This window comes from Pleuronectes platessa, chromosome 2 (genome assembly GCF_947347685.1).
Source record: "Pleuronectes platessa chromosome 2, fPlePla1.1, whole genome shotgun sequence".
Lineage (NCBI taxonomy): Eukaryota > Metazoa > Chordata > Actinopteri > Pleuronectiformes > Pleuronectidae > Pleuronectes > Pleuronectes platessa.
In genome coordinates, this window is record NC_070627.1 from 5,572,408 (window position 1) to 5,597,779 (window position 25,372).

A 25,372-nucleotide genomic window follows, 5' to 3' on the forward strand; every position below is an offset into this window, starting at 1 on the left:
AGATTCTCACTTCATAAAGTTATTGTGTATCATTTCTGAATTTTCAACCTTCCTCCGGGACCTTTTCATTCTTTCTAAATACGTTGCGGACTGAAACACACAAAAAAATGGATTTTGCGCGTGAACCCGGTTTTTGAATCTCCGCGGTGGATCCGATTGGATCGAGCCCACCGAGCCGTGCTGTTGGCTGATTAGCCGAGCGATTCCGGAGCTGGCCGAGGATTCCCGAGTCGTCCTGTCCTGCCCGGACTGCTGGAAGCGGCCGCAACGCCATGTTGGCGAAGTCTCTCATCTGTGCGAGAAGGAAAATGATGGAGAACAGACCTGTCGAGAAGAGAAGGTAGATCGCCGACGGAGGCTGAAGACCGCGGCGATTATTCCGCCCCCCCGACCCGTGAAAGAAACGAACCGAGCCGGATCCGCGGAGGTTCCGGACGGACGAAGGGAGGCGAACCCTCCCACCGTCCCCATGAGCAGCACCGCTGACCCGAGCAGCGACTTTCCATGAGAAAAGAGACGTTTGTGTTGCTATCCGAGCTTCGCTGTCCCGCTTCGTTAAAGGGATCCGCGGCCTGCTTCGACACACCGCTACGCTTGCCCCATGCCTGCAGGCTAGCCGCCGCTCCTATCCGTATTTATTCAGCTATTGTTTTTATTTGTTTCATATTTTTTTTTTGCAATGAGTTTGCCACCGAAAGTGGTCCCCAAACAAGCCGCTGTCGCAGTGAGCGGACCTGGAAGTGGCCCCTCTCCGTCGAGCCAACTGCGGGCTACCCTGACCTCCGTGTCTCTGCCGCCGGGAGCCCAACAAGCTCCGCAGCCAGGCTCCGTGCCGCCGCCTCAGTATCCCTTCACGCGGCCATGGCTTGTGCTTTCAAACATTTCCCCCCATGTGAGTATCCCCACTTTGCTAGTTTTTTTTTTATTAGCGGGGGGATCGGAGCGGCTGGATGCGGGGGATGATGGTTTCGGTCGGGGGGCAGCTGGGAGGGGAGGGGACAATTAGCTAGCTAAGTGTGCTAGCATTAGCTTACCGAGCCGGGTGTCAAAGCTAACGGAAATGTCAGCCTGTGTGTCGGTAGTTGTCGCTACACTTCTCCCCGTGTAGTTTTATTTGTAATTAAACGCGAGTGCCCCTGGAGCACCAGCATGAAAACAGCATTTATCACAGGTGGGCTCCATTACCGGGAAGCTAAGTGGCTCTCCACACCGGCTGCCGGCTTTGTTCACTTACCGCTGTGGGCTAGCAAGGTACATTAGCCTCTCCGGTGCTAACATTTGTGCGGCTAGCAAGTGCACAAGTCACCACCGCAGAGCAGGAATGCTCCCAGTCCGTACTGGGGTGATGACCTGGCCCTTGTTAATGGGGACTAATGGTCGCCCGTACAAGGCCCGGCTTGTGGGAATCGCCCATTTCACACAACATTAGCTCGTTGGAGGGATGGGGTGGGGGTGTTCCCGTGCACCTTGACGGGCCTGTCAGTCCCTGGGCCGGGGAGAGTCTCTCTGGCCCGCATAGCTTAACGTAGAGGAGCCATTAGGAAGTAGCGGGGTAGTTTAATAAGCTGTAGCTACGTTTGCTTTAGTATAAAACGTGCAGGAAACCATCATCCGCTCCTAAACGTGTTTAAAATGCCTCCTGATGCATCCTAACTGTGTTGTACCCCCCCTCCCCACACACACACACACACACACACACACACATGCAGGGAATGACTACATCAGCGTTTCTTCCCAGGGCTTCGTGCTGTCACTGCCCCCGGAATATTCATTCACCTTTCGAGTTGACTCAGAGATGGACCCGGCGTCTCTCTCTCTCTCTAGCCTACTTTCGGTGGAATGAAGTCACTGGTTATGTCACCTAGGCTCCTGTTTTATTTACAGCATGGTAGCAGCAGCAGCGTGAGGGAGAGGATTAGGTCCACGTCTCCTGTCTGTCAGTGGCACAGAGATGTGTCTGACAGCTTCCGCGGTGGCTTAGCTTTTTTGTTTTGGGGGGGGGTGCGGGGTGATGTCTCAACCTGATTTCCTGCCACACATGATCACAGCCCAGCCCGTCTTCCCTGACGTGTGTGCAGGGAAGCAAGCTGCAGGTTATGGCCACGGGGGAGTATGAAAGCCCTCCCTCGCTCTTTAGATGAGTAAATCAAACAACACGGAGGTAATGGTTTCTGTATTTGTTGTGCCTTGTCCTCTGCTGACTCCTTCAGCCTTTTTGAAATGACTGTTGGTATGAATTGGCTTAACCTACTTTCAGCTCTGTGATCTAAAGGAAGTTCCTACCAGTTGAGTGCATAACAGCATCCTCTGCATTTACCAGACGAATGTCTCACTAAAGGCGTTGATGCGTGACGATAAAAGAGACTAATGGTAAATTCATGTTTCTGTTTGTAAGGAGGAGAAATCGTAGCCCTTTGCTTTGTGGTTTGCTCTGAACACTCTGGCTAAATTTAAAAAAATTAACTTAAGTGATCGGTTTGACCATGTTGCACCTGTAGCACACAGCAATCCCATCTATGTTGCACAGTAGCAAGTTAATTTATAAGAATATCTCTACATCTGCCATTTTCTGCATTTGCTTGTTAGTTAGCGGGAAGATGCAGAAACTACTCAACCAATATACATGACATTTTGTGGAGGGGTGGGGCTTGAACCAAGGAAGAACCCATTAAGTATTGGTGCATATCCAGGAATTTTATTTTCACTGTCTTCAACATTGGTGATCTTGATGGGGGGGGAAATCCGGCATACAAATGGGACTGATCAAAATAAAAAAAAAACCTGATCGGTACATTTATATGTTGGAGGCTGTTAGGCTTTGGCGGAGTTAAATGCTCTTTGAATGCCATTTTAGTTACTATAGCTTTTAAATGCCATTAATAGACAGGATTTCGCCTGATTTTTTCTATCGTAGTTTGACGGAATCTGGATAATATCATGAAGACTATTAAATTCAATCCAGAATACCTAATTCCCTGTTGGGTTCATATATATGTCCTGCCGTACGCACCTGGTGGAGCTGACAAAACGCGCCATAATGGTTACACCTGTCGAATGTACCTTTTTTATTCAATCCAGCAAAGTGACCGTGCAATTAGTCCTCATTCTAAGAAATTAACCATTATTAGTGTTGATTTTGGCGTTATGTGTTGAAGGGTAGTTTGAGTTATGTGGCATATCTGGTGTTTCTGCTTTGCAGAGCTATTTCAGTGGATTATATTGTATGTGGAATGTCTTTCAGTATAATGAAGTGTGATTTATACGCGTATTGTATCATCTGTTCAGTAGGTGGAGAGTTCACAGGAGAATAAATTATACTTACATCAAATGATTGAATATGTATGAACATTTTAAACTACCGGTAGTCTGTTTTGTCCTGGGAATTTTCTTGTAAGATCACCCTGATGCACTCAGTTCTATTTACCTCAGCAGTTGACTAGACAATATTTGATTTTTAATTTCTGTATGAAAACAGGCCGTCTGAGTGTCACCACTTGTCTGACCTCTCACTCTGCCTAGACCTCAGAGGTCGGGAGTGTGGGAGAATCTGACTGTCTGGCCGCGGCTTCTGGTGTATGGGGATTCCCATTGGAGGACGTCGTCTTGAGATGCAAAGGGGTTGTGAGGGAGGCGTGTGTGTGTGCAGTGCACGGGGGGGGGGAGGGAGTTTGTTACCGTTCCTGGTTGCCAGAGAAACGCCCAGCGCATGCGTCTGCTGCTGCACTTGCCAAACAATGGCAGCACTGCTTAACATTCAGAGTGAGAGGCCAAGGTGGCGCTTCCCACCATCTGCCAACAAAGGCCCAGGTCACTCAGCCGGCTTTGGCCCTCCCTTATTTCCTTCCATCCCCCCATAGCTCACCTCATCCCACTGCTGGCCCAGCTGAGAAAACGGAGGCTTTCTCCCCACTTTCCCCTTCTCCTCTCTGTGTGCCCCTCCTCCTCCAACCCATCAGCTTTCATGATACAGTACTTTCATCACTCTATGAATGGACTCACTTCTTTTTCTGTCCAACAACCTTGCAAATGTTTCCCCCTTCTCTTCCCCCCATGATTTGTGTTTATGCTCAGACAAAAAGAACGAAAGCATGTGCCTGTAAAGAGAAGAGAAATCCAATATTAGCCAGGAACACAGTGTCAGCCAGAGCTACTTCTGAGGTGTTACAACGTCATGTGTGGACCCAGCTGGGAGGTCACACTGCGCAGTAGTTGTATATTCCAGGACAGGTGTGTGCAGCCTGCATGAGAAGATATTCTCATGAGTATACGCTCTGTGGGATGTTATAAATAAACTGCTGAGTTGTTGTGAGCCAGCATGCAGGACTGTTCTCTACAGAGAGGGAGTGGCTTGTTGAAGAAGACATCATGCACACTGTCAGTGGTTTTATCTGAAGTGATGTTAATACCGGGACTGTGGATATATATAACTTCAGTCTAGAATTCCCTGTATTTATTTCTCGAGAGAAACATTTGTCAAATCAACTTAGTAAATGATGATATTGGACATTTTACTTTCAACACCTCTTACAGGACCGAGTATTTGTGTAGTTCGACACTTGACAGCATATAGTGCTTTAACTTTTGCCAAAACCTGTGTCAGAGCAATAATTTTGTCTAGTTTCGTTCAAGGGCAGTTGCAGGTGTGGTAGATCTGCCAAGTCACAACTGTTGACAGCTAGCTATGCAAGTCATTTTAGGCATTCATCTGTCAGTTGGCCATATGCAGAGGTCATGTTTTCACCCGTGTCCATTTGTATATTTTCATTGAATTTGACTGTTGTCCTTGGTGGAGGTGTGCGCTCTACTGAGTCCCATTGTAGTTGGTTATTTGTTTTGGTCTTAATGCTACCATCATACATCAGGTACTATAATGGGTATTTCATGGTGAAACCTGGTATTTGATAGTAATTGAATACCTTTTATAGGCAATTTTGGCCAGTGTTTTTTGTCAGCTGGGTCATATTTTGTATTGCTCTGCCTTGTGGTGCTGTTTGCTGAGTTCATTGCCGCTGCTGCTTTAAACATGACCCAGTAACCTAGTGATAATTTCTGTTCAATTTCTCTGGCAGTGTAATTTTGGCTCCTAATAAAATGATCACCTGTGTCTAACACCCACAAACAGTTAAACAGCACAACCCAACTACTTCAGATTTCAACCAGCAGTTGTGTCGACGGACTTTCCCAGAAGATAACTGCCACTGCAAAAAAAAAAAACTAAATTCCACCATGGTAAGTTACTAAATTATAGGAAGCAAAGATTGTAGTTAAAAAAAAGTCATGCATCTCGCGAAATGATTGTTAATGTAACACATGATAACACATGCTGTTGAAAGTCTATCGCTAAAGAAAGAGTCACCCGGAGACTCGACTTTATGACATTATAAAACTTGTGTTTAACAGGTGAAGCCCCTTCTGTGTGGCCACATTCAATTCTTTTAAGTATTTAAGAAAGTTATTTTCTTCATGTCATCATCTCTTTATCGTGATTTTAATCCCTGAACTCTATTAAGTGATACATTTAATGAGAATTTAACTTGTCATACTCATGGACGGAAGGACGACAAGTAAGTGGAGCTTAATCATCTTGATTGCTCCCTGGTGGTTGGCTATAGTAAAGGTCATTACCCCCCCCCCTCCTCCATGTGAGCAGATGGGACATTGACCAAACCAAAAAAGTCAATGTCCACATCAAATAAACGTGACTGTCCTTTTAGGTTGTTATCACATTGATGTATGTTTAAGCGTAACATTTTTCTGGTACATTTATTTATCTAAACTGGGTTGAACATGATTTACTTCTAAGAATCTCATTTGGTCAAGCATGTGTATCGGCAGGTCCTCGATATTGCACCTCAATCAATTATTCATCACACAGGAAGTGGAGACGTGTTCATAGTGGTAATGATATTATTTAGGTATTTATTTACTTTGTTGCATTTATATCCTCAGGCGTGCAAGATTTCTGTCCCTTTTTTTATTTAACAACAAAAGCAAATACAGTCGAAGCTATAAAGATCCAGAACTATTGTTGCCTAAGATCTGTTTTGGAAGAATTGAAACCATCAACTGAGTCCCTGCAGCAGCAGGCGGGCAGGGAGTAAGTAAGGGAGTGAGTGCCAGCAGGCCAGCAGGAGGAAGGAGGGATTGTGTCTGCACCATCTGGGTCGTCTCCACTCACTTCCTGTGCCTCACCTCTGAACCCTTGGCACTGACACTTCGAGGTAGACGGCATCATTTAAATGAGACATAGCGCGTTCTTTTATTGTTATTATAATTTTTTTATGCTGTTATGAAATAACCTGTGTGTAATGAGGGTGACATTTGTCTTCAGAGCACCTAAATCAGCTCACCTCATCTCACAGGGATGAGGGTATTAACCACACAGCTGTGATCCATTACTTTTTTCAGTATTTTGTTAGTTTATTGAGCTGTATCATCCTCTTGATCCCACCCTGCTCCTTGTAAGGCTGCAGCTCCTCTCCAGTCTTCCCCTTTCTCTCCCCCTCAGAACTTAAGTGGCTTTACAGTAAGCTAATGATGAAGCCGCAGCAGCTTCTTCCTCCTAAATGTGGCTTACAGGTCAGGAAGGGGACGGGACGGGGGACAGGGAGGAGTGGCCGAAGCTACTTTATGATCTCCTCGGGGAAGCAGGGTCAGAGCCGGGCTCGTTTCATTAGACGTTACATTGTTAACAGTACACTAAAAAACAGCTTGACCTTCTGTCAACACATTTTTTCCGTTTTCCTCGAATTCTCAGAGAATAATTTATGGTTCGTGATAAAAATATATCAGACATTTTTAGGGTGCAGATATAAGTGTTCAATTTGTTGCAGATCTAGTGAATTTTAATGGGGTTTCATAAGGGGACTGTTGGGCCTTGTTGGTGGTATGTGCCATTCTTGTTGGATTAGGATTATACAACCATTAATTTCCCATTATCTGAACATTGCATTTCCTCTCAGAGCTTCAACCACTCGTGTATTTCTGTCCAGTTTGATGTTACCGATACGGCCGTGCTGACAGCAAGTGTCCCTGTCGTAAATCCTTCAGTTGACAATGTGCCTAGCCTCTCTCCTCAAGCAGAAAATTAACGGAGATCAAACTAACGACTAATTTATAATTAGTGCGGCCAGCCACTTTCATGCTTGCGCCTGATGCAAGAACTTTAACTGCAGTCTCAGCAACCATCTGGTCACCTGGCCGCCAGCACGGACGGCCTGACGTAGATTATGTTTTACCTCAGGAATTGTGTTGACTCAGTGCGATCACCTGGCTGTGACGCTGCAATGGAGCTGTTATCAGACAACACCGATATCTTTAGCGGCGCCGCCAGCTGTCAATCCTGCACTGTGCCTTATTTATGTCAATATTATGGAATAAAAAAAGATTTTCTTCATTGATTGAGTTTCAAAACAGGATTTTCCTAAATATATTACTACACATGTTTGTCTTCTGAGATGAAAGAAATCAACATTCTGCTTTTCAGCCTTTTTAATTAATATCAGGTTTTTACAATTTGTCTGCAGTCGTAACAAGGGTAGCTAAAATCCCCAAGTCTCTCATTGTAACTGATCGTTTGCTTTTCCTGCCCTCGCTGCTGTCGATGATGACCCCTGAACTCCACATGGAAGTGAACCTGTTGCGCTGGCAGGTTTAGCCCCAGGTTCACCTGTGCACGTCCTGTTCCCTTCACTCTGTTTAGCAGTCCTCTGCACAGCAGACGGATCAAGTTGCCCGACTGCCGCATGCCCTCCCCTCTCTCTGTCTGTCACCCACCAGATGTGGCTGGGTTGTGAAATATTTGCAAATAACTATAACTGAACTTTTTTCTTTTCACTTGTGCTTTGTGGCTTGGATAAGCATTATTGTGGCCTTCAGACAATGTCAGGTAATCTGTGAATTATGGGGAAATGCCGCCTTTCTGACGAGTCCCATTATGTGTGGAAATCTCTCTTGGTCTCTCATAACATGACAAAATGAAAGTAAAAATTGTAAACACTATGTTCCTCATAGCTCACTGTTATTGTGCTCCTTCTCCCTTCGACTTCCATGTGAGAGTCTGAGTCTCTAATTACTCCTAATTCCAGCGTAGAACATTTACTGTGTGTGGGGATAGGCGTGTTGTTTTTCCAAATTCCCTGGCAGTGAAACAGATAATGCTTCCTGCTGTGCTTCTGCTTCTTTTTTTTTATCACGGCCCTCTTTTTAAATGATTCTTTTCAATCTTTATTCTCCCCCTCCCTCTCTCCCTCTTGTGTTGTCGGTTACAAGTAGAGGTGCTGGCAGGGGGCCAAGGGAGATGACGGCCCCCGCAGGCGAGAGCAGAGTAAAAGAAGAGGACTTAGGGGAAAGGGAGGCCTGATTTGGATGAAAGGAAGAAAGCCAGACGTTCGGTTTCCCTTAAACCATATGACCAGCAGTGTGCGAGTCTGTCTGTCGGTCACAGACAACTGCTCAGGCAGGTTATTAACCACAGGGCCTCCTTATGTCACATTCCGTCTTTGGACAACATCTGATTTATGTGATACTCATATTTTATGACTCAAAGATAACTGTCTTTAGTTTTAAGACTTAATGAAACCTCGATTGTTACAGGTTTATTCAGTGTCGTGACAGGACAGTTATATTTGACCTATTAATGTTTACAAACTAAAGGGAATTAGTATGGACCGTTTGTTCTTCCCATTAAAGGCGTGAGCAGTTGTCTAATCTGCTCTCTGTGTCCCCCTGCCTGAAGCAGTCCAGAAATCCATTTCTGCTTTTCCCTTTAACTCTTGCAAAATGGTGAAGGTACATAGTGTACTCTCAGAGATGGGGCATTTTGGGCGGGGTGGTGGTGGGGTGGGGGTCGGACGGGGGGGGATCCTTGAAACCCATCTAGCTGTGCTATTGGGGTCTCTAGGAAAGCCCTCTGGATCAGCTAACGCATTGCTCAAAAACACAAATGTAAAATCAGACAATCAGCAGAGTTACATTAGCGTACGGAAAACTCTCAAAATGGTTCAGTCAGCAACATGTAGATAAATCAGTGCCTCTGACACGACTGTAGAATCGTACCTGTCAAGTCTTCAGACTAATCTGTATAATGAAACTTTCTTTCTGTTTCTAGTTACTTTGAGAGTTTTCATTAATGTAACCTTTTCAGAATCCCACTTGTTCAGCAGTCACTGGACGATCGAATCCTTACCCACACAGCCTGGAGCCGCTGCATGCAGCCAAACACGCTCAAATACTTTACATATCCACCTGTAAGGATACCGATAACCCATAACTACACTCTGCATACAACTTTTTAAAGCTGTTTTCATCCTTACCGACTCACCTGGAAGTGCACATCAAATGACCATTAATGCACAATGGTCATACACATAAACGTGATGCAGCAAATGGTTGCTTAGTTGCAAAAACTACTATGAATGAAAAACAACAATGGTTAGAATTAGGATGAGCGTTTTCTTTTCATAGACCAACGGCGAGGTGGAACTGTTACTGACACTAAGTGTTGGCAACGCTCTCACTGCTGCTAGTTGAGTTTCTGGTGAGACCCAGAAACTGGTTCGAATGAGTCATCGTATCCAAACTCCTCTGTTTCTGCCCATCAAGACTAAAACCCAGCACCTCAGATTCAAACAAAAGCAGAGCCGGCGGCGTTTCCGAATTTCTCTGAAAATTCTGTAGTAGCTTGGATGGCAGGTGTTAATGTAAGTGTTTTAAAATGTAAACCGATTTATATGGAAGAGTTTGGTAGCATCCAAGATAAATCTGTACTCGCCCTTAAAATGTTTTCAGAATGTATAATTTCATCATACAGTCACAGTATTTGTAATTAAGATTTTTGATAGAGCAATTCTTCATTTTGGTTGAGTAGCTTTTACAGGCACTGTAAACATTAGTGCGAAGGAGAAGACATGATCTGAACGCTGCAGGCCTGTTGTGCAAACTCGACACTTCAGGGGACCGCTGCCATTCACTGACTCCTTCAGGAGTTAATTAACATTTCCTGTATCAGATAATTATCAAATTCCAATAGTTCTTATATTTTATTTGAACCTGCTCGGGGCTTCAACATGTGAGTTAAAGGCTTCAGGCGGACAGATTTATAATGTTCTTGTCTGAGCTTTGCTCTGGGTTTCTCCGTTGAGCAGTACAGGATATATATATTTACCTTGGGGGCAGAAATATGATTGACTGATTGTGACAGTTCTGACGTTAAAGGCACAGAAGCCTCTATGCTCATTGTTGCGCATCTTGTAAATATATATTTACTACGGAAAAAGCAAGAAAAGAATATTGATTTCCAGTCTCACTCCACATTGTATTGATTTCTTTTACATCAAAAGGAAAAGATAAATTCAATATGGACATTGTAGTTGTCATTTGTGGGGAAATATTGGCTTATATGTTTTTGTTACCCCTATGGTGTTACCAACCTAATTATTTGACACCACAAAGAAGTGATAACAATCCTGTGTCAGGCACGATGTGAACTCTGCACAAATAAAGACACTGTCTATTCAGCTTCGAGCTTATTTATCTACTGTAACACAATAATAGTGCAAACATTTTATCAATTTTTTCTTTTCATATCATTTGTGGGGGTTAAGGCTAAAACAATGATGCCACTGCTGGAAATAAACTGAGCCTGTGGCATGAAACTGATTTTCTGTGCAGTGGAGGTTGGGTTTAGCACTTTGCTCCCACCCCCCCCTGCTCTCTGCCCCTCATGCATAGCCGCTATACAGCCGCTTGCCTCCCCTCCCCCATCCCATCACTCTGTATGTCCTCAGAATCAGTCACTTGCCTGAAGCAAAGCAGGCTCCTCCCATGGCAACAGCAGCTAGATTAGTTGCTCTATCCCAGGTCATCTGAGGGAAGTGGGCCACACAGAGAAGATGGAGAAATGCAGAGCGGCTTGGTACTATAGAGGCTGTACAGAATGTTCCCTTCAGTACCAGGTAGATGTGAATGCTCTACGTTTGGAATGCGTTTTTTTAAATGCCAGTGTTGTTCTTTAAGGGGCTTTAAAGCTCTAATGGCCAGGTTCTGTAAGAGGGGAAAGGGGCTGTGGGAGGAGAAGAGGGTTGCCAAGCTTTCCATAGCGTCTCAGTGCCTCCTACCTTTTCTTCCTGCAGTATCCTCTCGCTTTCCCTGTGGTGCCAGGCATGCTGCAACAGCAAGCTACACCTGCAGTGGTGCCAGCCCACAGCTGCAGCAGCCAAAGTCCATCTTGACACACTGCGGGCAAAGCCAACATCCACACTGATGCCTTCTAGTTTCTGAATGCATCACTTCTGCTACGTTCACGTCTGTCATCCAAGCTACTCCAGAGTTTGTGATCCCTTTAAAACGGGGAAGTTAAGGAAGCATTGCTGGCGCTGTTGAAGTTTGAGAACTCTGGGGTTGTGTTTTAGTCTGGACAGGGCAGAACCAGCAATATAGAGCAACAGCGACCACTCACCTTTAGAAAACCTTTGCGGAAATTAATTTCACATACATTTTCTTGCCATTCCAGAAAATCTTTATAAACAGTTTCAAGCCTCGTTCAAGGCTGAGTCGTAGCACTTCTCTTTGACATTGCAGATTAAACATTTTTTTCTGTAAAAATTGAATGGTTATAATAGTATGCCTGAAAATTTCTTTTCAGAAGATGGATGTGAATTTATTTGCAATTCCATTACCAGACTGATTTCTATGACAAAAACGTAGTTGTAAGGTAGCAAAGCGTTGGCCAACCTTACTTTCAGCAATATTTCCACCTTGTCGGTGATCCAAGAAAATCGAAATCTCCAGTCTTACTTTTCACCACTTCTGTTCCATGTTAAGGCCGAATAGTAGTACTGCGACTGCAACGGCGGCTGGCCACGCAGTTGCATCGACGGACTCGTTTTGGTTTATGGTTTCCCAAGGGTTGCGCGTGTCGCAAAGCAATTCCCCGCCAGAACACTGTTGACTGTTTATTTACATCGCCACTGCTGCTCCTCATAGCCTTTTTCTGGCGGACAAATCCACCAGTCAGTGATGGGTTATACAGGTGGTCATACTTTCTGATCTCTTCTGCCAAACACTCTTCTATTTGATCCATATCCGTTCTTCTAAATCTTCCGTGGTTTCTGCCGGTATTATGGGGCATAGACCGGGAATGCGACTCCGGACGGGATCTAGTAAGCAGACCAATCACAGCTTGCGGGCTGCGTGAGGCTTGCGTAGCTTTGTCGTATAGTTAGAAAAATTGGCGGACGCACGCAAGCCTCACGCAGCCCGCAAGCTGTGATTGGTCTGCTTACTAGATCCCGTCCGGAGTCGCATGAGGGATCTGAGGGAGCACGCAAGACACGCAAGGGGCGTGTCTTGCGTGCTTGCATTACTGCGTAAAATCGGACTATAAATTGGCCTTTAGTAGTATTTTCCGCAACTTGGCAACCCGATGCAGAGACGACATCGGCTTCCTCCTAACACCTGCTTACACGACCAGTGCACATGAGTGGTAATGTAATAGGTTTGTTTCAGGAGCGTTGGTTTGTCTGACACAGAGCTGCGTTCGTCACGACCTGGATGGTTTTACTTTTAAATGGCTTTTTATTGTCCACGTAACACAAGAGCGGAGTCGAATCATATATTTTTACAGTGCTCTCTGGGAAGGCACCACCCTCCTTTGGCTCATCGACAAGGCTTGTTTAACACGACTCAGTTGTACCAGGTGCACTCTCTCTATCACAAATGAGTGGGAATGTAATATAATTTACTTGACCCAGTTTTGCCATATGAGGCCCAGACATCCTTGCACAACATGCTTTGGCACAGTGGGCTGCAGGAGAGGCCAAATCCCTGTCGTTAGCCAACCGCAGCAGGCTTCAACACCCACAGATCCAGGTCCTTACCTCGGCACACACACACAGGGCTAATCCTGGAGCTTGAGTGCTTATTTTACATTCCTCTGCAGGAGGCAGCAATAATGACCTGTGGAGTCCTGCCATTGCTGTTCTTCCTTTTCATCAGGTTTTTGTCATCAATCTGACTGAAGTCACATTTGTCATGTGCATAATTTTACTGTTTATGTGATGCAGGTACCCAGGCATGCTGGTCCTCCTTACACTGCTCACGACATCACAAAGGGACACCCTAATTTGGCGGGTACCCCGCCTGGTCATGGCCACTCCCCGGCGCTCTCTCAGGTATCAATACCCACATCTTCCCCATATCGCTACCCTAAGGGCTGGGAGACAGGCGGAGGGGTGAGTTAATCACTGTGTCCGCCGTCATCCTCTCTGCATATTCATCCTCTATCTGTCAGTTTGTCTCCTTTGTTTGTTTGACCTGTGTTAGGTCTGGGCGACACTTCATTACCATATCTTATGTTTCCTAATAGACTCAAATCATATATTGTTTCACTTGTTTAAACGTGTGAATGAATGACAACTTGTATTTAACCAAAACTTGACAAAGTAAGAATTTTGACCCTTTTTTAAATTCAAAATTATCGTGTTTGAAAAACCGCCTACCCCTAACCTGTATTATTTGTCTCTTATTACATCAGTGTTTTATTTTCCTGTTTGTCATTCTCTCTTTTAATATTTATACACAGCAATAATCTGTGTATATGACTGTTGTTTTATTAAATTCAGATTACATTCTTAAAAATTGGGTCAATTTCTAGAATAACTTCTGAATACTGCTGCATCAACAAACATATTCTGTATATTCTATTCTATTCTGTACGACAGCTTCTTCCCACTGAGGTCATGATGTAGCTCAACCTCAAATCAGATCACATTGGTCTGTTAAACACTGTAAGGCTTCTAAGGGAAAGGTTTGAAAGAAAAGCATCAACATTATTAACATTTTTAAGCATTGCCCTTTATGGTTAGACCTAAACTCTTAGTGTTGAAGCTCTTTAAACAAGATCTCAAATCCGTATGAATCAATTAGATTTATATGGATTTGAGATGGTAGAGGTTTGGTTAGTTTAAAGGCAACTGTCTCCTCTGCTTGTAACCACAATGGCATCCATATGTGATGCAGGCTGGATGGGGAAATAACAAAATACAGAGGACCTGCTGGTAAATCGAGGCTAGCCATTATGGGAAAGGCTTACATCCTTCATTTAGTTGGGAAAAATCCCTAAACCAATGGACATGGACCTCTCAGTTTAACTATTAATCATAAAGATTTTTGCTGCTGTGAAACTGGCAACCGTGCTCTCATCAACAGGCATCTTGACTCCATGACTCAGCATCTCTGGAAGTATGCGACTACGCTCGCAAGGAATCTAGAAGTTCCTCTTAACTGTTACAGCCTAATGGCCCACTGCCTCCTCCTAAAACAGCTCTAGTCTCTCACCAGCCCTCTATAAATAGCCCTGACAGCCAGCATGCACTGAAATGATCACAACCGTAGCAGCAGCAGCTCGAGGAAGAGTCAGAATATCTGTTTTAAACCCACCTCAGCCGGGCACCAATGCTCACGGGATAAAGGATAAAGGGACACGGGATTTGCAGTCCTTCAGGCTACCAATTATTTACTCCTGTTGCATAAACCCCAACACATTGAAAAACTTTTTTTCCTAGCAACATCTAAAGTAGTTTTGTTAGGCTATGTTAGAGTTAGTCCTTTTAAACCTTAACATCAGATGTATGTAAACATATTTAAACCCTTGTCATGGGTCATCTTTTCCATAAGAAGTCTTAGCTTCCATAGATACAATGTGTTCAACGCACCACGGTTTACAGTTAAACATTATGAACTTGAATATGTGCATTATGTCTCCTTGTAAAGTGTGACTTGTATAGAATGAGCGACAGATTGCAGCACAGCTCCTGGTTTGTGTTTAACAAGCCGTCTCCCTCTGTCCATCTCTTCTCTTCACAGTCTCCATACAACCCTGGACAAAATGCTGGCTCCCCCTCTCTAGTGTACTCTCCCCAGACACAGCAAATAAATGCACAGCCACAGAGTCGCCCGGTGAGTATCCCTCCGGTGTTTCATTTACAGCTCACCCACCTCAGAGCAACCCAACTGTTGTGATTGTTATGATTACCGCTGTTGAGAGTTGGGAGTTTGTCCGTAATGGAGGGTTTCTGTGCTGGCTGTAGTTAATTTGATGTAATGTAAAATTCATATAGTTTGATCAGTGTAGTCTACGTTAATATGGGTAGTAGCACATTAAGACTTTTTGTGCAAAATCTTCAAACCAACAAGTCTACTAAGAAGTATCCAAATATTTTCCAACATTCTATGTATAATTAAACTTAATATTGATTGGTGGCTTCCCATCAAGAGAGCAAGACTAACCAGACCTGAGTCAGTGTATTCACTCATGCAGGAAGTCTTGTTTTAAACGTTATGTTCGTCACTTATACACAATTTGGAATTCTAAACATTGTCCAAGGTCTGGGTGATATATCAAGAATTATCAAGATAAATGTCACATTAGTTTTTCTAATAAGTTTAAAGACAGATTTTTGCCCCTGAATGATGGATGGGGTTTTAAACAAACAATTTATAGAGCTGAGGTAGATATTATTATACCTCCTCTCGGTGCTTGCACAATAATAAGCATTACATCAATATAAATTGGACTTTAGTTATTTGGGTATTGATGAGAATTTTATTACGATAATTATTGATATCGTTTTATTGCCTAGCTCCCTGTAAATCTAGTTTCACTGCTGCTTAAAACAAGTCAAAATGTACAAGCTACCATTTCAAAACTTTGGCTTCGATCTTTGTCTTTTAAAGTTTTGTTGTGTGATTTTGTTCTGTATTTTCAAGCATCTGCCTCCATCACTCATTTATCTCTGTGTCTCTCTTATGCTCTTTTTCCCCCCTCGCCATGCTTTGCCATCAATGTTTCTCTCTCCTTGCTGGACCTCTCGTCACTCCCCCACCAGTTTGCTACGGGCCCTCGACCGACCCATCATCAGGTAATTTACCCCACTGTACGTGCACTCCTGCTTCTCTTCTTGCACCATCACCATATCAGTTTGCTGGTACCTGCATGCAATCCTACAAATAAGATGAACACAGATTAACATGTTTTACTTGTCATGTTGTTTTTCCTGAGTGTGCTGCTACTTACTCATGAGAGCTATGCGGGTGCACAGAGCCGTTTCTGGATGGGTGTGAATTTGCTCTTTTCCAGGTTTATTTTTATGGTGACATTTGTCTGACTCACCAGATGTAGACTGTGGGTATCAGCTTGACATTGGCAGAGCATCTCATACAGAATACTGTTAACCATCTGCTTCAGGCTTGCTACTGTTTAAAAACCCCTCTTCTACCTCAGAGCGAGCAACCTGTACGCTGAAAATGAGTTTTGATGGAGATTGGATCGTAATATTGCACTGTTGACATTTATTTTGCTGTGTTTTTGTGGGTAATGAACCATTTTAATAACAATTTTCCCCCAACATTATTTTTTATTCTCCATCCTGACGTTAGCACCACTCACGATGCCATGGTTTACAAAGAATTGTTCTATTCCCTCGTAGCAGAATGATAATAAGTGCAGCCAGACCTTTCTCCAGTGCTGACACCGCACTGTGGAGATGGGCCTGGCTGTGAGAGACTATGATGAGACTGAAATTGGTTCATTCCAAATAAAAGTGAATTGGTATTACATAGTCTTTATAGGTTTTATTGTAATGAGGCTTGTGTGTGTCCTGGGCACCAAGTGGAACAAATAACAGCAGAGTCTCTCAGCTGTCTTACAGATGATATATTTTTATATGTGTTTATAAGTCAGTTTAACATAATAGAACCTTGTCCTTGATTGGATTTAACACAGTTTCACAAACACACACACAGACAGTCTGCAGCCAGACACAAGCTGATTATAGTTGTATATTCTCTGCTTGAGTAAAGGAGCCTCATTAGTCTGCATTTGCAAACCCCAAAAAATTTGAATTTATTTTCCTGCATGGTTTGTATTTCAAAAGAGTGTGTCTGAAAGCAAAAAGCCTTGTGAGCTGATTGTATTTTATTTTTGGAGTCTGGAAGCTGACTTGCTGTCGCATCTCGACACCATTCCACACACTCTATTAGCTGATTTGGACATTGAATAAAGCCTGACTAGTGCCAGTTGTGCTTTACACAATGAAGGGCCCTTATGTGCAGCCGAAAATTGGGGCTAAATATCAGTTCTTGCGCCGCTCGCAAACCAAAGTTTGTTTTCCCCCTTTTATTTTTAGTTTCATTAAAAACGTAGAAGAGACGTTATCTCCCGTCAGCACCGGTCTTCCTGGGTATTTTTGCTGAATCGTTTAACGACTGAAAATAGAAAAGGTGACTTTTTTGCTAAAACTTTCCAATTTATTGCAGTGACCACACTATCATGATGCCATTGGTTCATGGTTTCCATTAAATCCATTTAGGCACTGCATTCAACCTGTTTACTTAGTGGAACCTTATTGTTTGTACCAAATTTCAAAGACCGCCCTTAGCATTCTTATCCACAAATTATTCCCTGGTTATAGGTGAAACAAAAAACAAAAATCCTATCTCACAATGTCAAAAGAAAGAAACCTCCCTGGATCCGCCCCTTTGTCCGTGTAACCGTATCTTTTCCCAGTGTCAGAAGACAAAGATATGAGGGACGGCCGGTGGTCATCAGGTTCGCTGTCGACAAGGAAAAGGGCTGGAACAGCTGTGTGGCCCCAGTGTTTGGGTTCATGACTGACATTTGTGTGATGAATCCTGTTGGACAGTTGACACTCTGTGAACCAAGGTCATTAGATTATCAGGGCCACGTATTATCTCACAGACGCTAAGAGTCTCGGACTTTTCGAGATGCTGACATTCAGTCCATGTGACTTCCTGTTGTTGTTCGTTTTTTCATGTTGTAGTGATTAACACGATTGCCCACTCCAAAGACTGATGTGTTGTTCACGCCCCTGTTCAGAAAGATGTACCCTGACTAAGTTGTTTTCTAACATCCTCACCTTCTTGATGCTTCTGTGTGGGTCAATTTTGACAGACTATTAATAGTATGGTGTCAAAGTGTGTCGGATGTGTTTACTGCCATTGGTGTCACACACACACACACACACACACACACACACACACACACACACACACACACACACACACACACACACACAGTGCATGCCCTGGCTGTCACAAACTGGCGCTGGGATCTCTTGTGCCACCACGGAAGTGGAGTTGGAAGCAGATGTATCTGAACAGTAGCCTTTTATACCAATGGAGAAAACAGCCATTGTCCCCCTGAAACACACTTGATGCACAGTGAAAGGGTGCAGAGGGATCAGAAAATTAATTAATTTGGCCAAATTGTAAGTCTGTCTTCAAACAAGCATCATCTTTATTTCCTTTCATCCCCCACTTATGGGTGTAACCGACCTATTTAGATTTTAGACACAGCTCATGAGTGTGACTGTGTTTTTGTGTTTGTGAACCAAAAGGTCAAAGTCAGAGGAGATAAAACATAAAAACAAAAGCGCTTCACATTGTAAATTACTTTATTAATCTCAATTTGATCCGCAAATTTGTCGTATTTGTTTGCCTTCAATAGTGGAAATGTCACACGATGTCAACACCAGACTGAGAATTAAGATGGACAACACGTCTCCAGTTCCTCCCGTTGTACAAAAACTAAACTAAAATATATTCCAGGTACCAGTGATACCATCTTGCAGGTTTGATGCCGTTTGGAGACAGTATGCAAATTGGTGATTGTGGTGTGGAGCGGCTGTAACAAGATGGCTCGAGCAATTGTAAGTCAATATCAGCTGTCAATCATGATGACTCAGGACATTTTATAACATTTAATAACTAATTATGACTTTATGTAATGGAAAAATTATTTTATAATTAACCTGTCCATTGACGTGGAGGAGGCAGGCTTTATGACCTAAACTGCTATATTTTTAAATGACAGGAATAATTGTATCACTAGTTTGGCAGCTGCATCAATCATGAGTTCACAGTGCGCTACTCCTGTGCTATGCAGCAAAAACAAACTGGAACAAAAGGTTTGAACTCTATTGCCTTTGTCATAAATACTGTACCGGACTACCAGGGTAATGAGGCAAACACCTATCAGCTTCCTTATGCTGACAGATGCCTGTGTATCAAATCCCACTTGGCTCGCGGCCCTCAACATCATATCTGCTGCTAAGTCATCTCTGCAGGTGACAGCCAAGTCCTGTCGGGACCCTAAAAAAGCAATTTGGCATAGGCTCAGGCTGCACAATGTGACAATTGCTCCGGACCACTCACTGTTTCGAGTGGCTGAAAAATGACGTGCTAGTTTCCTGCCTTCATGTGTGTGGGTGAATGATGCTTGTTTGTACTGAGGCTTCAGTCTCACCAGTGCAGTGTCCCATTGGCTTTTCTCTCTTTCCTGCTTTCAATACTCAAGGGAGGATTCAGGCCCATCCAGGTAACATTTAACCGATTAAAAGTCTCTTGAGAACTGCATGGCATGATGAGGATCGTCCTTAAATGATCCCACCCCTCCTAACTTCTAACCCTGTCCATCTCCCTTCATTCTCACTGCAGTGAATGCTCAGATGAGAGGTCCTTCCTTTTGTTATCATCGTTATATCTATATGTCCCGTCCTTAATCCTGTAGTAGATCATTACTAAACTTCTCAGTTCATATCCTTTGCTCCATTTCATGATTCATCTTTTACGAGCTTGTACAATTTAATGAACAGCATGAGGGATGAGAGTATTTTGCAGAATATTACTCCTTGAAATATGTGTTTTTAGTTCATTTGAATGTTTTAAGTGTGTACTACTTGTTGGAAATATATATAATGTTATTTAATAGATGCCCATCAGAACTTTGCCTTAAACATATAAAGAATACAGCAGGAGGTTGTTCGGGTCTGACAAATTCGCAACAGGAAAATCTCTTAAGCCGTTGGGTAGTCTGAGTAGAGCTCATTGTGTGAAGATTCTGCTCCAGAAAACGCATGTTTTTTGTTATTAACACATCAGCACAGGCTTTGGCCCTTGACATCTTTGTTGGCGTCTTCCACGTCTATTACATCTCTTTTGCATCCTAACATGTATATATATTTTCTCACTTTTGTGTCCATTGCATGTTAGAAACGTCATCAATATTTCTGCACATTTTCCTCAGGAACCGGTTAGAAAAGTTCCAGACATTGTCCGTAGCGAGTGACACTGACATTTCAGTTCTCACGTACATGTCTGAAAGCAGCTAGACTTGTATATTGTGTCAGTGTCATTGGCTACACTAATTGTTTCAATGATTGTTTTAAGGCTGACATACCAAACACTTTTAGTTGTCAGCCCTTAAAAAACTTCCTCCTTACTGTTGACTCACATTTCTTGTCACACCATTGACCTAACCGAGGCCGTCTCAGGCTAGCTGATAGTGAACGGTTTCCTGGTCATTTCCCAGACCTCCACAGGGCTATTCACAGTAAAGTAAGCCATTGGACCTGATTTATTATGTTGAAGGTGATTTCCCGCCTGGGTATTTTTAGACTGTTTTACAGCATTGTTTATTCTGCTCTCCCTCACCGGAGCACGCTCACTGCAGGCGGGTGTCCCCAACCTGGGCCTTAGTTGTTTGGAACTCCACCGTTCGTTGTGCTCTTCTTTCTCAATGGAACTCAAGAGATTCATGCATTAAATTTTATGCGCTGCCCAACAAACACAAAGCTTGTCATTAAACTTAATTAAACATTAGAGTCTCAACTGATTGAAACATTTTCTATAGAAGCTATTGTAGCTGCAGTCTTTACATCAGCTACAGATCCACGAGAAAAGGCCACATTGCTGCTTGATGAACACAGCCGTGTCACGTGTCACACTTTTAGTACAACTGAAAGGTTGGCTGAGCAGCTCGGGCACAAAAATAGGTTTTTGCAGCCATTCGCCAGGTTTCGTTTTTTTAACAGCTGTGGAGTCTGGTGCAGCATTTGTTGAGCTTACCAGAAAATCATTTGAGTTTCTCTGAATTAAACCCTGAAACATAAATGGCCATAAAAACCAAAGCACCAAAGTATCTGAAAAGGGTTGTGCTCCCTACTTTGTAGATGTTTTTTTATCTGATTCATGTTTTTTTAATTCAAATATTAAATTCACATTTCTGTAAAGTTTAGTTAAGTTATTCAGGGTAATTATGAGTTGTTTATTGAAGCATAAAAGGAAGTTTAAAGGGCTGCATATCTGCCTGAAAAGCATCAAGCAGTTTATCCCTCCGAGTGGTTGAAATGTGATGGTCTGAATGGTCTGCGGCAATAATGAGAGTTCAGAGAAATCTGTGGTGCTGGTTTCTTTTTTGTTTAGTTCTTTTTCGCTGCTGATTAAACACCAGGGGAGCCTCACTGTGAGAGATGTGTTGGCCAAATGGTGAAGTCGCCTGAAAAACTGAACTTGTTTGTACTTTAGATTAAAGCATGGCAGCCTGCAGAAATGAGTCAGCTGTCTCTGGGATCGTTCTTAATGTCTTCTGTGTTTCTCTCCCATCTTACCTACAGTTTTTCCAGAGGACTCAGATGCAGACTGCTAGGCCCACCATCCCAACAAACACGACCTCCATACGGCCTGGCTCACAGAATCCTACAGCCGTCTACCCCACTAATCAGCCAATCATGATGACCATGGCACCCATGCCTTTCCCTTCCCCGCAGGCTGCACAGTACTACATCCCACAGGTGAAATAAACACACTGACCTGTTTACAGTTGATGGTTGCTCTCATTCAGGGGTAGGGGAACCTTTTTTCCTATCAAGGGCCATTTCAATATTTATAACCTCCTTCAAGGGCCATGCTAAATTATTGATCACATATCACACTAGCCTTTCTAATGTAATGGCTGGCCCTGCCTGCTCTGATGTCAGGAGATAGAAATGGCGACACTACCTGCAGGTTTGTTGAGAGGAACTGAGTCTTTGATTGAGTCTGTTTGGAAAAGAGCGGCTCACATTAGTAGGCTGGCTGGCTCAAACAGAAAAACTAATTTCAGTCTATGTCTCCTCAGAATTAGAGAATCCTCATGCTGAACATATAATTTATCGAGCTTGATCGAAGGGAGGTTGTTTTACTTATTTTGTAGCTCTTAACAAATATTATCCTGAAGGAGTTTTTTACACAACAACATATTCAGATGTCATAGCAGACTGTTCCTCTTGCAGGGTAGGAATTTACCCACAAGAAACAATTTTACACAATGCTCTGCAGTGGCAACAAGGCACTCCCCTATTCTCCTTCTGAATGAGAGTGTTTTCTGTTTCATGTTGCATTATGAGGTATTGAGTCTGGACTGATAAGGATTTTAGCTGCAACACAACAAAATGTGAAAGGGTGTGAATACAGTTTAATGGAACACATAGTCAGAATGGAACATCACGTTAACTGTAGGATTTAAAACAATTGATATGCTAACTATAAAGGCACCCATTTTCTGATATAACTGAATGATAACACCTACCTAAAAGTACTTTTTTTGATTCACAAAATCTGGATCCACATGAGATTTCACCTGTTTATAGATATTACTGCTCTACACATGCTTACATTTTCTATTAAGATCCTTTGAGAGTGAGAGTGAAACCTTAGTAAAACAGTGAAAACATAACTGCCTTTGTGGAGGAATTAATCAGTCATATGGTAAAATGGGTGTGGATGCAATTTTGAAACTGAAATGTTTGGGAACTAGGCAAGTCATTAATCATCATGTTTATGTATATATCCTTGTTAATAGTTGAATGTGTGAGAAATGTGCTAAAACTAAATGCATAACATTTTATTGGAATGTTAAAAGATAAAATCATACCACAGATTGAAAAAGTGCACCACTTTTGTATAATGTTTGTATTTCCCTTGCTGATGTTTTTTTTTTTGGATAATAGGTTTCTCCTTGTCCTCTTTACTTGCAGTATCGCCACAGTCAACCCTATGTGGGAGCTCCTCAGCAGTATTCTGTTCAGCCCCCAGGGTCTGGCACCTTCTATACTGGTCCTGGGCCAGGGGAGTACCCTGCCCCATATCGTGAGTCATTAATCTATCACAGATACACATCCTGCACTATTCCCACATCACATTTTATAAAATAGTTCACCGCACAGTAGCAGAAATACACACTAGCTATCAGCCATATGTGCCACCAGAGCAGGGAGCCTGTCTGTGTTTTCCTAAAATATATTTTATTTTCTCCGAAACTCATTCAGATCCCCTCAGGTACCACCCACCTGTCTCGCCCTCTGTCCCTGCTCCCGTACCCACAGCTGGCCCACCTTACTACCCAGGACAGCCTGTGTACCCCCCATCACCCCCCATCATAGTGCCTACACCACAGCAACCTCCACCAGCCAAGCGTGAGAAGAAAACAGTGAGTATCTTAGGAGTTCCTGTTGGCCGCTCCAGGAACTACATCCCTGAGTTCAGTTCAGCTCAGTCGTTGAGTCGAGTTCAGTTGAGTCGAGATGAATAGATTAGAATTGAGGTCAGTTGAGTCAAATGGTTCAGCTGAGCTCAATGGTTCATTTCAGTTGAGTTCAGATGTTAAGTTGAAAAGATTTAGTTTAACTTTAAGATTTAGTTGCTACAATATGTTATGAATATAACGCACAAACTACATTTTATTACACAAAGCCATAGAATAATTTATTGTTTTGCTTATAATGTCAGCTTGTAAGAGCCTTTCATAGACATATCAGTATTGGTTTAATTTTAAGGAATGAAAAATGTAAAAGTTCTATACATTTTCTTTTCTATTTATGTTTTCTTTCAATTTATAGTTTGTGTCCATGGTTAATGGATTTGATACATCATGTATAAGTTCTTAGCAGTGTGTAACACAGCTGACGGCTCACACACATGTGGCAGACTACTTATCTTTCAAGGACGTGGGTGCTTTAGTGAGGTTTGTTTTTTGTGTCATTGTCCTCCCAGATCCGTATCCGGGACCCCAATCAGGGTGGCAGGGACATCACAGAGGAGATCATGGCAGGGGGTTCAGGGAGCAGGAATTCAACGCCTCCTGTAGGTCACCCCTCCTCTACCCCCACCCCACCCCAGGTGAGGCTCTCTCTCTCTCTCTCACACGCTTGCCCAATCTCTCACCCGCAGTAGTTAGAGGTAGTGTAGAGTTAGCGGCAGCTCATCAGCCTGGATCTTTAGCTGAGGGACGGAGAGATGTCTTGTGTTGCCTGGTAGCAGTGTGAGGGCTCCACTCTAATCCGTTGTGCTCTCCACCCTGTGTGTGACAGACAGGGCACAGCGCCTGTGGTATTTACACATCTCACTTTCTCATAAGAAGATCACCATGACTCCTACTGTTACATGTCTGTTGGCTGTCGCTCAGGACATTATCTAATTAAAGACTTACTGATACTGAACAAAAATTGGAAAATAACCAAAAAGAGTAATTGCTACCATCATTACACACTATTTATTTTCGGACGTGTGGGTAGAGGCCATGACTTGTGAAAAAGCACTTCTCGCTTTATTTTCCTTATAGCTGTATAGTCAATTCAAAGTACTGTGTTTCATTTTATACTTTCTGCCTTCCCGTCACTGTTTCTTATCACTCGCTGTCTCTTACAGTAGATTTCCTATGTACTTTGTGTATGCTCCTTCTACAGAATTCACTCAGGTCCGCCTTTCCCATTCACTTCTCTCCTTTAAACCTGCAGTGTGGCTCTTTTGTCTCCCCCTGGCAGTGAGAGTAATTACACAAACACTGGCAACATGTGCTGACGACATATGCTTTGTATGTCTCCTTTGCACCAATTGATTTATTTCTTACTTAGACTTCAGCCAAGTTTCTTAATTTTTCTTAATGTTTTTATCTGGAAGAACAAAAACCCCTCTAGGCTCTTCGCCATCAGCCCGTCCAAACTCCTAGTTGCTGTTTTCTACTTAATTTCTGTAACTAGGGTTTTTCCAACAAATCAATCATTGCTGGTTGATGTAGAACGCATCTCGACACCATATTTAAAACTCTGGTAAACCACAAAATACAGAGAGATTGAATCAGAATTGATTGATTCCACAGTTTGGACGTAACAAACATCCATTTATTTATAAAAAGTTCCATATTTCAGCTTTATATCAAATAATTAAATGTTTGGCCTTCTAATCAATATGTAGCGATGCGTGTTTTCACCGCAAATCTTTGAACACTGGTTTCATAGTCCAAGGAAGCCAGCAGGGCTCAGGTGCTGAAAACCACTATACAAACGCCAACTGCATTCATAAATGAAATGACCCTACGAGACAACCTTCCTGGATTCTGAAGAGGGGCGTTGTGACTTCTTTCTCCCTTTGTCCTTCTGTAGATGTTAACTGTGTCCTTCCTCTCTTTTCTGTCTTTGTGTGCCCCTTTTTAATTTTAATTTTTGTATCAACCCCCCTTTCTCTGCATTGATTGATC

The 25,372-nt window shown here is 43.0% G+C and overlaps 1 protein-coding gene across 11 annotated transcripts in view; it reads left to right on the forward strand.

Annotated features, from left to right (window-relative positions):
- The first annotated feature begins 229 nt into the window (after positions 1-229).
- Positions 230-25,372, forward strand: part of LOC128446748 (eukaryotic translation initiation factor 4 gamma 3) — a 45,251-nt gene continuing 20,108 nt past the window's right edge. Inside the window, exons 1-8 of one of the 11 annotated variants that reach the window (XM_053429655.1) lie at positions 230-340; positions 13,065-13,232; positions 14,866-14,958; positions 15,888-15,935; positions 21,474-21,650; positions 22,848-22,986; positions 23,166-23,326; positions 23,881-24,015. In XM_053429655.1, coding sequence (XP_053285630.1) covers positions 21,492-21,650; positions 22,848-22,986; positions 23,166-23,326; positions 23,881-24,015 — 594 coding nt within the window. In that variant the 5' untranslated portion in view covers positions 230-340; positions 13,065-13,232; positions 14,866-14,958; positions 15,888-15,935; positions 21,474-21,491. Of the gene's footprint in view, positions 893-10,846; positions 10,956-13,064; positions 13,233-14,865; positions 14,959-15,887; positions 15,936-21,473; positions 21,651-22,847; positions 22,987-23,165; positions 23,327-23,880; positions 24,016-25,372 lie in introns of those variants that run through there. The other 10 variants (XM_053429647.1, XM_053429648.1, XM_053429650.1 and 7 more) reach the window with 10 other exon arrangements.